Below are 12,036 nucleotides of genomic sequence, written 5' to 3' on the forward strand. Positions count from 1 at the left end.
ACATAATAGTTCCTAGTGCTTCCAAGAACTCAGGAAGTGAAAATAAGCTCTCATTTCTAAAGCAGTAATATTAGAGAAGATCACCAAATAGGGGCAGGTCCCAACTTCTGAAACTGGAGGTAAGCACTCTTCAAGGAGACAGAGCCCAGGTCACAGGCAAAGACTGCTAGGACCTGCAAGCCACTCTGGGCCACACCTCAAATCTAGGGTTGACCTGAATACAGGACAGATGTGCAGGACCAGCAACAACCAAGAGGTGTCACGCCCATACTACCATGGCAGTCGCCGGCATATCTACCCTGAGAAAAGCCCTAAGAGCCAGCCTTGCAACATAAAGCAGGTGACGAGAAAGGCACAGCCGATGCCATGCCACCATTTCCTTCTTAACAACTGGAGTCTACCACACATGGGCCTCCACCTTTAGGGTTTAGATCTACTGGGTCGTAACTGGATCAGAACAGACCGGTGGCCTATGGAAGATGTGGACAAGTGGCCCCACAGGAGTACCTGGACCCTCCCGTGACCTCAGCACCAAGCAGGTCAAAGATGGAAGCTACAGTAATGCCACCTAGAAGAGCCAAAAGCAAATCCAAGAGGGTGACAGTATTCCACAGCAAAACCAGTATTTGTGTCATCAGTCTGTCAGTCACAATGCCTGACAGGAATGTGTCACACAGCCGGTTCATGGGCCGGGACTAAATCTTGTACCACAAAGTAGAATTCCTTCTTCCTACTTCTCCGGATGGCCCAGGGGCCATGTGGAGTAAGTGCCAAAACAAGAGGTATTTTTATAAAAAGAGAAAAAATTCTACTGATATATCATGTATTAAATATTAAATTATATAATTATATAATTCTATTGATAGAATATCAGTTTAACCACACCAGAAACTTTTCTATGTATTTTAAATAAGCTCCCTTTCAAATGCCACAGAAACCCTTAGCTCTACTTAAGACAGGGAAACTCAGACACAAGCAGAACACGTACCTTTGCAAAGGTCACACTAAATGTGCAGCTTATGTTAAGCATGTTTGTCTCCGGACAGCAGGAGGTATAAGTCCAGGTATGATTTGGTTTCTCCTTTCCATACTCCATCCACACCTCCAACATGCAGAGACACTCAGAAGAAAGAGTGGACAGAAGGAAGGACCGAAAATCAGAGTCCTCGCAGACTGACTGATCACCTATGCAGTCTATCTGGCTTTCCATTAACAAAATACCACGAACACAGCTTATGTGGAAGATGCCGTGTTAACGATCCAGACCTCCTTTATCTAAGAACCGCTTGCATGGCTAGATCTATTCTACCCGATTCACTCTGATAGAAGCATTACCATCCGTTTTGTTACTATGATTACACTAGCTTTTCCTCAAAGAGCTGCTGTGGAAACTGAATGATGCGAAACGTAATCTTCATTCTGACACAAGAATGCAGTAAAATCACTTATTTTCAGTTTACTCTCCTGTTCTATGTCAAATATAACAGAAATTAGATCAGAGCTGAAGCTAGTAAATAACATTGCCCAGATTGCTTGATATAGAAAGATTATTAAACCATCACTGTCTTCAGAAATACCCTTGAGGTGGAGAGCAGAACAAATGTGAAGTGCCCTGTTTAAAATTAGTGGACGTCAGACGTAAGATTTTATAACTGCTGGCTGTATGATGGTTTTATGCTTCCCTGGCAGGCTTCTGGCAAGGAGGAATCTGGAAATGGTAACTAATTCCTTTCTCTGAGCAACCTTACAGGTACTTACAGAACCTGAGAAAGCAGGCAGAGAAAAGACGTCAAACACTGAGTGTGTGTGTAAGGACCACATGCTAGTGCAGGCCCTCGACACAGGACAGGGCCAAACACAGTGGTCAAGAAAGAGCAAGGAATCGGGAGCTAGGAAGGAATCCCGCTGAAGCACACCTCCTTTATTTAAAATAATATATATACAGGGCACCTGGGTGGCTCAGTTGGTTAAGCGACTGCCTTCGGCTCAGGTCATGCTCCTGGACTACCGGGATCGAGTCCTGCATCAGGCTCCCTGCTCAGCAGGGAGTCTGCTTCTCCCTCTGACCCTCCCTCCTCTCATGTGCTCTCTCTCTCGCTCTCATTCTCTCTCTCAAATAAATAAAATCTTTAAAAAAAATTTTAAGAAAATAAATAAAAAATATATATATTATATGTGTGTGTGTGTGTGCGTATATACATTTCCACATTTTAGATGTAGATTTAGTTTAAAGGTTCTTTAAGTTTGCCTAGATTAATAAAAAAGATCTTCTGTATATAATATCTGAATTTTCAGTTTAAAAAATTTTTTTTCTGAGGTGACTTTGGATCAAGGAACCAATATACCTCAGCCTGCCTCTTGGATTCAAAGGTGAATCTAATGGACACATCACCCTTTTAAGAGTTTTGCTAAATCAGAGGTTAAGATGTATATAGCAGTGCAAGCATAGATACTAACAAATCTTCAGTATCAATTATCTGATGAAAGGCATCGATCGTGGCTGCTACCCAACCAAAGAACAACAGGACATGGTTTCGTAAAGCAGACCACTTCTGAGGTCTAATGGTGCGGTATGAGAGCAGGGACATGAGAACCTGGCCAGGCATGTCACCAGGCAACATTAAGCGTTACTCAAATGGGAAAAATGGGCTTTTCTCCTTTCTTTGGGGTCCCTGACACACAAGTGCAGCAGAGTAACAATGTCCCTTCCCTGAACACCGCAGCAGGGGCTGACCTAGGCACTTCTGTAAATGCAGTCGTTAATTCTCCCACGCCAACAAGAGAAGGACTAAGTACTTCCAACGCCTCTAGCTGACAATCGAGTCAGAGGACGTAAACATCACACGGAAGCACAGGAAGGACAGGCACCGACGCTCACACGCACGCTCTCACTCCAGCTCTGGCCGACACAGTCAATTCTGTGCATGAATTCCTCATCAGGAATCCATCTAAAACTAACATTTTCTTTGGTTAAAAGCTACTGAAATCACAGTTAATAGGAAAGATGCAAAAGGAAAACAGAAATGAACACATTTTACTTTAGATTTTTAAGAAGATCTTAAATTCTGAGACTATCACTGCTAAAGTGAATTTCAACCCAAGATGGGAGTGAAACTGAAGAGGTTCAGGGCAACCTCGTGAAGCCGGGGGTAGAAAAAGTGGCCAGAATAAACACACTGAAATCGTAAGTATAGTTGTGTTTTTAGGATGAGCAAGTATTTTCTCTATGCTCTAAAATTTCTGTAATGCTCTACTGCTTTTATTGGAAACTGGGAAAAGTAAGGAGCAGTCTGTCACTCAGACTTCCAGGATGCACACAGCCTAAGGGGTCTCCGGCTCACGTGCACAGGGAACAACATACAATCACAGTGACCATTATAGCAAAGTCTGTAACTGTGAAAAATGAGAAGAAACCTCAAAGTCTCTTTTTCTGGAAAGATGGACATGTTCATTCAATGGAGTACTTCAGAGAAGTGAAAAGTGAATGTGTCACCATGGATCCATTTTAGAAATCAATGTTAAGCCAAAACAGCGTGATACAACAGGAAACGGACAGTAAGATAATCTTTATATAGATTTTTTAAAGCATGCAAACAATACTATTATTTTAGTGACACAAACATAAGTAGTAAAATTATTAGGAGATGTAACAACTGAATTTCAGACGCAGAACAGAAGTTGCCTGCGGGGGAAGAAAGGTGCGAGGAACAAAGCCAACAGTCTCTGTCCTCTCTCCAGAGCTGTCTGGCCTGAACCAGCTGTGCTGTCCTGTGACAAGTGGGGTCCGAGCCTCAGTGTCCTTTGTGTGCTGTGTGACACCCACAGACACAGACAGCTCCCTCTCCCGCTCAGGAGGAGATGGGAGCCCTCACTGACCTGCCTTCCAGCACAGCCCCCGCGTCCCTGTGCTCCAGCAGCACCCCAGCACCCGGCCCCTTAGCCTGCACATCTCTTTTCCCTGTTCTGCACACAGCCAAGCCACTGCCATCTGGAGAGCATTTGAGTGCCGCCCCTCAGAGGGGCCTTCCTTGACCACCCTATTTAAACAACCCCGCTGTCTTCCAACCTTGCTAATTTAAAGAGTGGACATGTATTCATTCATTCGGTGATTTTGTATTTGTAGGACAATGCAGTTACTTTCACCGCTCAAATCCATGCGACTCGAAAGTCTGTGTGGATGGGAGCAGGAGGGGCTAGTTGAAGGGACCCCGTCAGGGAGATTTCGGCCCCCTCTGCCAGTCCTCCCCGGTGCATCTGAGAAGACCCTCTCTGGGGGGCAAAAGGAAGCAGTATGTTTTTCCAGATGAGAGGAAGAAAGAAGGCACACATTTTGTCTGTATAAACTGAAAATTAATGAAAATTATTGGCAAACAGCATCAAACCATTAAAACAGCATTATGTCTGAAGTTGAAATATTTGATGTTAAGTGTCATCTGCCTTCCGAAAACTTCCCCACACTGAGCTGCCAACCAGAACCTGTCTGGACTACTGACTGAGCTACTTCAGCCAAAAGGGAAGAAGTGCCCATCTATCAGGATGCCAAGAGAGTCACTGAGGAGACCCCACCCCATCGTTCCCAACAGCGCCATCGGCATGGGGGAGCCGGGCTGGAGAGACAGACCTGGTATCACAGGGCACGTACAGGATGCCCCAAGGAGACCACCCCCCATGCCCGCCAGCAAAGGCGCCCAGTGGCCTCTGAGCCAAGACACACAGGCAGCCCACGGGCCCAACACCCCTGGCGAGGCTGCGAAGTCGGTCAGTGCAAGAGCTCTGGAAAACCCTGTAAGCGAAGTCCAATGGTACACAGCACAGTATCATGCTTCTGAAAACCTGATCGATTTATCTCTCAACCATCTCCACTCTGAAAACCAAATACTAAATATTAATAATTTAACTTAATTTCAAAAATCTTTTCTTTTACCAGAGGAGCCCAGTAGGTGTAGAGACAGCCTATTTTCAATGCTGGCACAAATTGTGAGCAGGATACTACCAGAAAATAGAGATGCAAGAAAAACTTGAATTGTTCATATAAAACCTAAAAAGGAAAAGAAAAAATTAACACAATCTCTCCAAGGACAACCTTTAAAACTTCAATTAAATAATTAAATCAGCACAATATCTAACTATATTTCCATCAAACAGTGACAATATGCCCTCAGTTACAGTAAATTAAGTAATTTTGACACTGGCTTTCCAATAACTAAATTACATATATATTTATTTAAAATTATATTTAAAATAAACTGAAAAAACAATTAGAACTTCCAATTATGTTAAAAGCATCCTCTAAAAGTTTTTAGTTTCTTGTATACAATTTCCAGTTTTGCACACTCCTCTGTAAATCTCTGTATGTATATCAAAGCAAATGAGATAGCGAAATCTTCCCAATGTAGGTCAATAAACATATTATTTATATACACACAAATGTGTATCTTGATAACTCAGAAACTCTTACAATGGGAACGTTCTATTAACCTTATATTTATGAATCGGTAAAAAATAAAATATAATAGCCACGTTTCTGAACATGAACATCTGGGTAGCTTTAAAATAACTGAGCGAACAAGCAAAACATACACAATTTCACTTCACAAAAACTGTCTTAATCTCCTCTATTTACTTCTCTCAAAGTATATGAAATAATGACATAAAAAAGTATGTGAATTGCACACCAATTCAGGAAGACAGCGACCTATATATTCTTTATAATCTCTTGGCAGTTGATCTGCAATAATATTTTCAAATACAAAAGAAGTATCCTTCAACAAAATTTTAGGAATGCAAATCCTGCAACTTTGTTTTTGTTTTTTAATTCAAATAGAGTTATTTTTAAGGAAGAAAACCCAAGATCCAGTATGTTAATAGACTTATATTTACAAATTCTCAAATTATTAAATTTAAATTGAAAATCAAAATGGAACAAATTTCATGTTTATAGATGAGAATAATTCAAATGGCACACTATCATTGCGATTAAACTTACAACCTTGCAACTTCCAGATCAAAATCTCTTTGGAGGCCATTTTATATGCAACTTGGAGGGTATGGAAATTTTAACAAGAGCAGAGCAATGGGTTAAGTACTTATTGTTGACTTTCAAAGAGTCTGGAACCACAGTTTTTATATAATGACGTTTTCTACATTACCATACAGCTGTTTGTGCAACTCAAAAATCAGCTACAATGATAACACGTTTCTATTCATAATCATATTCAATTGCTGTCTAAAGATGTTTTGAGTCATTTCATAAATTAATCTCAGCAGGAGAGAAAGCTCTTTCTCCTCAGTGATTTCTTTAAAATCTCAGGTAGCATAAATTATATCTATTAGCAATTCAAAAATTGCCATTTGTGCTAAAAATGGCATAGAATTCCTACTGTGCAATTACCAAATGTTTCTAAAATACTACGTTTTAGATGAAAAGCCTAATTTAAGAGACAATCTAAGAACGAGAATTCACACGGTAACAGTTGTGCAGCCACACCAACAGGTGCTCTCAGGACACAGCCCATCCTGGTGGGCTGCAGGGATTTGCTCTGGTCAGAGTGAGGCTGCACTGTGGGCTTTAAGCCACTGTAATCAATACTCTGTTGTCTACCGAATGAACTTTGTGACCTTTAGGAAAATGTACAATGCTTCGCCAATCTGCGAGTATTTAAAATTTAAAGAAAACAGTAACTTCATTCAAGAAAGATGAGAATATTTATCTACCTGAAAGACAGCTTACATTTTATTGTCCTGACAAAAGAGCTGTCTTTTAATGACGGAGACAGTAGTTTTGTGTGTTTTACTAAAGAGTTAATTAGATATGAAGCATTCACCAACTGTTACATGGATGGGGGAGGGTGGTGAGGGGCAATCAATGCCCAGTATAAAATCAGCATGATTATTTAAATTAAAACATGAAAAATAAAACAGCCCTTATTTCACTTTACCAAGACATTTTCTTGTAGAGAGCATAAGAGCAAATAACTAGAATGTGTCAGAAACTTTGATATAGAAATATAACCAGTACCAGCTTCCTTTTGCCTTTAGAAAGACGAATAAATTGGTCTATAAAAATAGGAAATGTACAAAAACCAAAAATTAGTCAATCATCCTAAATACATACTCAGGTTTGTAACTTAAGCCAAAAATACCACTAGCAACAAAAAAAGTAATGAAATATTTAAACTTCATTATTTACACCTAGCATAATACCTAATTAAAGATAACTAATGATATAACAACGTAACATGGCTTGAAATTTATAATGTGAAGTAGAAAATATTATCTATAAATGCTTATAGATATTTTGTTACTGAGTCACGTTTGTATAAAAAATTATTTTACTTTCATCATGAAGTTCCTTGGCAGGCTTTAAACTTAACATTCCACTTCACCTGCAAACAAAACTTATGACTTATTTTCTGTTAATTTAATTTAGGCTTGATTATTTCTACAATAATATAAATATATTTATCTAGGACTGACGTCAAACTATAAATTTTCTCACATTGAACTTCATGATGTACCCATTAAAAGTGCGCATGAATTATTTAACAACTACTTGAAACATGAATGGTTCAAAAGCAAAAGGTCACTGATTTGGACAGGACACAATTAACGGGAAAAAAATTAAAAAATAAAAAAAAAAACAGTGCAAACAAAAGGAGCCAGCAATCTCTGATATGAAACCCATTCTTAAGAATGTAATAGTCTTACCCCAGGTATAAAGGTAAATACATTGTATTTTTGATTTTTTATCGAATTTCTGGGATGCTTTCCTTCACACTTTTCAGGATATCCAAGCCACACCGTGCGAGCTTTCAGTTCTCTCTTTCTTTGACAAATATTTATCAGCCAATCACAGCAACTGCATGAAACAAAAGACACTCGTTATATATGCTTTTTAAAAAATGTTTAAATTAATGCTACATATTTAGAGCCAATACTGATTGTTTCTGTATTTACCAGACACCGAAAGCATATCTAATGTTAATCTGTAAAGGTTATCTTCAAATAGGTTATACTGAAATAACTTTGATATAAAACACTGAAAGAGACTTGTATGAGTGCATAATGACTTCTAGAACCTCAGGGAAATGATCTTCCCTGTTTAGACCCTCTTAGTGACAAAACCATTAAGTTTCTGAAGCAATCAATGCTCTTCTATGAGGAGAAAAGGAGAGCCGTGTCGTTTGCAATTCTCAATACACCGCTCAGTGATCCGATGACAAAGGTCCTCGGACATCAACTCTCTCAGGTAATCACTCTTTTCCTCTCTTAAAGAGGACTATTTTAGTAGCATTCATATAAAATGAAGACTTACGGCTCCATTCAATATTGGGAAAGAACACTGATGTTTAAGGGGATAGGGCTAAAGCTATCTTCCAGTCCGTCCATGTGCCATAGTGTCAGGACTCCAGCAGCACAAACACTTCCACTTCCTGGACATCCAAACCATTATGTTTGGATAGAGAGAATAAACTTTTCTCAAAATACTTAAGAAAATGGTGAAAAGGTATCAAAATCACCTAAACTAAGCATAAAATAATAATCGTGAATTTAAACTTCAGCATTAACAATTTGGCTTTGCTCAAATCTCCAAACTGCAGAAGGAGACCTAGAATGGCTTATGAAGGCAGGTTGTTGAACTGTATCTTCTAGGTGTAGTCTGGGCTACAACAGCAAGCCAGCAGCAAAAGGCAGAAGCTCTGAACTTCACTCTGTGACAGACTCAGCTGAAAAATTAACATGAAATTTTGTGTGACAATGTCAGTCTCAGGAGGTGTGATTATAAAATGAAGTTGGCATATCAGGACTTCCATCTTGAAATCACTGCATGTCTTCCATGGCAGGTGGGGAGGGCGCACTAGCCCTTTACTCCAATCACACTGACACAATCTTCAGAAATCGCCTTACTTTGGATAGCACCCACGGTGGCATCCTATAAACTGAAATCAGTGTATCTCTACTGAATCTCTGCCTATTTCGTAGCTGTGCACAGAAAATCTTCAGTCCGGAAGGACAGGAGTCTGCCCTCCAGGTGTGGGCATCCACCTCTCGCCCGCCTGCAGGACTGGGAGCACTGCTACCTTGAGGAGCTCCCTTGGGATGGCAATCCTGAGTGCCAGGGGCACAGCCAAGCAGGTCGGTTCTAAACCACCCCCCTAGGACCCATCCCACTTCAACTTTTAAGAACAGATAGCATCCTCCACACATAAAGGATACTTTTAAATCCCAGCAGTTACAAACCAGGATATTATTACAGCGATTTAAGATTGCCACAGTACGTATTCCCGCCTTTACTGCCTTTTGTTGGCGGCCGGGGGGGAGGGGAGGGTTAAGTAGATTCCAGTAAAATATCAGGGATATGTGATCTTGCTCATGCTTGAATGAAACAAAAACTTAAGTAAGGCTTCAAATACAATATAATCTGCTTCAAATCACTCTTTCTCACCTCCTGTCGCTTTCACCACGCGGCCTGCACCAAGGTAAGGCTTCTAGCGAGGCTTCTTCCCTCCAGCACGACTCCCCTGGCCACCGGCAGACCTCGCGGCCCCACACCCACCCCCTCCCCGCAGCACCAGCCCGCACAGCCCAGCGCTCCAGGGGCGCCTTCCCCAGTCCTTCCCGGCGGCAGCTCTGAATCGCCAACCTCTTACCTAGTTGCACACAACATGTTCTCCTGAGGCGCGAACACCTCCGGTCCCGCTGCACCAGACAGACACGCCGTGCGAGCTCGGAGGGGCTCTGCCCTCCTCGGGATTTAATCAGTCCGACACCTGCGGCGACACCACAGCGACGGGAGACTCACACATTTTACACAGGCGGGAACGGGAGGCCGGAAAGGTACATGATTTCTCTGAGACGAGACAACCAGGCGGGGGCAGAGCGGAGAGCAGAGCCCGACTGTGCGCAGCCCGTCAGCGCAGTGCTCACGCCGCCCCACGGCAGGCCGGGCCCGTCAGAACGCGGCAAACGCACGGAACAGACGCCACAGGAGCGCCCAGCAGCTCGAGGGGCTGCCTGCGCGTGCGCGAGAGCGCTGGTGACGGGACAGAGCGCTCTGGGGGGCGGGGCGCACCGCGGGGCGCGGCCGGCACCGTGCAGCCGCCCTGAGCCACACTCCGACGGCGCCAACCCTCCTTCTGGCACAACAAGGGTCCGTGCCTGCGCTGCCCAGCGAAGGGTCCACCGACCGCACGTGACTATTTTCATACGAATTCACATGAAGTGCAATAAAAAGCCCAGTTCCTCGGTCACATTAGCCACATTTCAAGGGCTCGAGAGCCGTCCTGGCCACTGGCTCCCACAGTGGACACCACAGATCTAGACCATTCCCACGTCACGGGAGTGCCAGGGGCAGGGCTGCCCGTGGGAAGCACAGCGCAGCAGGTCCAGCAGATGAGACACAACCCTTCAGCACTGCGATGACGGCGAAAATCCTCCAGCGATGTATTCAAATACGAATTCTTGTTCTGAAACACCTCACTGCCTAATATGACAGTTTAATGTACACAAGTCAGACAAATCTAAGATGAAATAGAAGACAGGCAAAATTAAGTGTGTGAAAAATAAATACAAAATTTAGGAAACGTAATTTTACCGAGTTTACGGCAAAAGGCTCTATAAATGCAAAACCACTCTGTGCGGCACACGAACGCTGCAAACCACAGCCAGAAGAAAAACCTCAACACAACACACTGTGTGCTGTACCTGCAACCGACGACCCACGAAGTTCCAAAGCCTTCCACGCTATAAACTCTAAATTAAATACCAGGGGCTAAAAACACATATAACTCAACAGTTTACTAATTTTTTTCTCTACAACCTGGTAGAGGGGAAAAAAAAAACCCAAGATCCCCAGACTTCCGAGATGTAACTCAACTATTTGTAACACTTTGCTACTAAGAACTATCAAGAAACAAAAGTGTTATTACTAATTATTTCCTTATGCAAGCAAGTTGTCATTAGCCATAATCAAATCACACGCTATTTCACAAAATTAAATGAATACAACGCTTGAGGTTTTACAAGCCTGGAGCACCACCAGAATTGCCACTGGATGATGCAGACAGAAAGCAGGACCAGAAAGGAAGACAGGTGACTTGAATGCAAAGAGTAAAGGGCATAAACACCAAACATTTAAAACAAAACAAACCAAAATCTGTAACCCAAAAAGTAAATGTAAGCCTTACTAAGTTGTAGAGCTAAGCAGGAAAATAAAATTATGGACAATTTTTTAGTAAAATATACTGGTAAATACTGATACGGAAAGGGAGAACCTCAGAGACGGTGGGAGAAAATAACCAGGAGCCACGGCTGATAATACTTCCATGCAGACGGAGCATTTTCTAAATGTGTGATCACTCAGGGGACACTCCCCATTTATATATAAGTCACCTGCCATCATCAAGGCAAAGTGACACTAAATCCAATATTGCACAAAGTGTATTCTTCCTTACAACATTGTAGGAGTAGCAGCTTTTCACAAAGGCCTCTATAATCAAAGTAATACTCTCATATTAAATAAAGTATCTTTAATATACCAAGATCCTGTCTCCTAAAGCTTGAACTAGCCATAGTTATATAACTCCCAAACTTCAGAAAGCCTTCTTCCAAACACAACCAAATTTAGACACTTAGGATATCCAACAGGTACCCATGGTTACCAAGAGCGGCACAGCCTACTATCTTCTTCAAAGATTAGCATCTCCCCATGCTTCTGCACTGCAAATGTGCTGCAGATTCCCTGAAAGTGTAGAGACCCACTAAGAACAGGAACAGTTCCGGTATTTGACATCCCGCCCCCGCCCCCGCCCCACCTATCCACCCCACTGTTCCTCCTATGAAAATGCCCTCAGTGGCTCCACTTTCCTAAGGGACAAAGTGACTTTTGGTAAGAAGTGAAATCTAAGTCTCCTGAGAAAGACACCACCACCAGCCCCAGAGAACTAGCGTATCGACGTGCATCACAGGAACTCACAGGAAGGACAGTCCAAGTTTTAGAGGGCAGATTACAGTACAATTTCAATGTGTCAGAGCTGG

At 42.2% G+C, this 12,036-nt stretch overlaps 1 protein-coding gene across 1 annotated transcript in view; it reads right to left on the reverse strand.

Moving 5' to 3' along the window:
* Window positions 1-12,036, reverse strand: part of LOC114204005 (putative phospholipid-transporting ATPase IIB) — a 108,152-nt gene that overhangs the window by 82,937 nt on the left and 13,179 nt on the right. The window contains exons 4-5 of the mRNA XM_088023221.1: window positions 7,708-7,858; window positions 4,925-5,038 (exon numbers count right to left, since the gene is read on the reverse strand). Of these exons, the coding sequence (XP_087879347.1) occupies window positions 4,925-5,038; window positions 7,708-7,858 (265 nt within the window). The remainder of the gene's footprint in view (window positions 1-4,924; window positions 5,039-7,707; window positions 7,859-12,036) is intronic.

The sequence above is a fragment of the Eumetopias jubatus genome, unplaced genomic scaffold (genome assembly GCF_037043125.1).
Source record: "Eumetopias jubatus isolate StellerSeaLion01/CBP00866 unplaced genomic scaffold, mEumJub1_p1.0 scaffold_5, whole genome shotgun sequence".
NCBI lineage: Eukaryota > Metazoa > Chordata > Mammalia > Carnivora > Otariidae > Eumetopias > Eumetopias jubatus.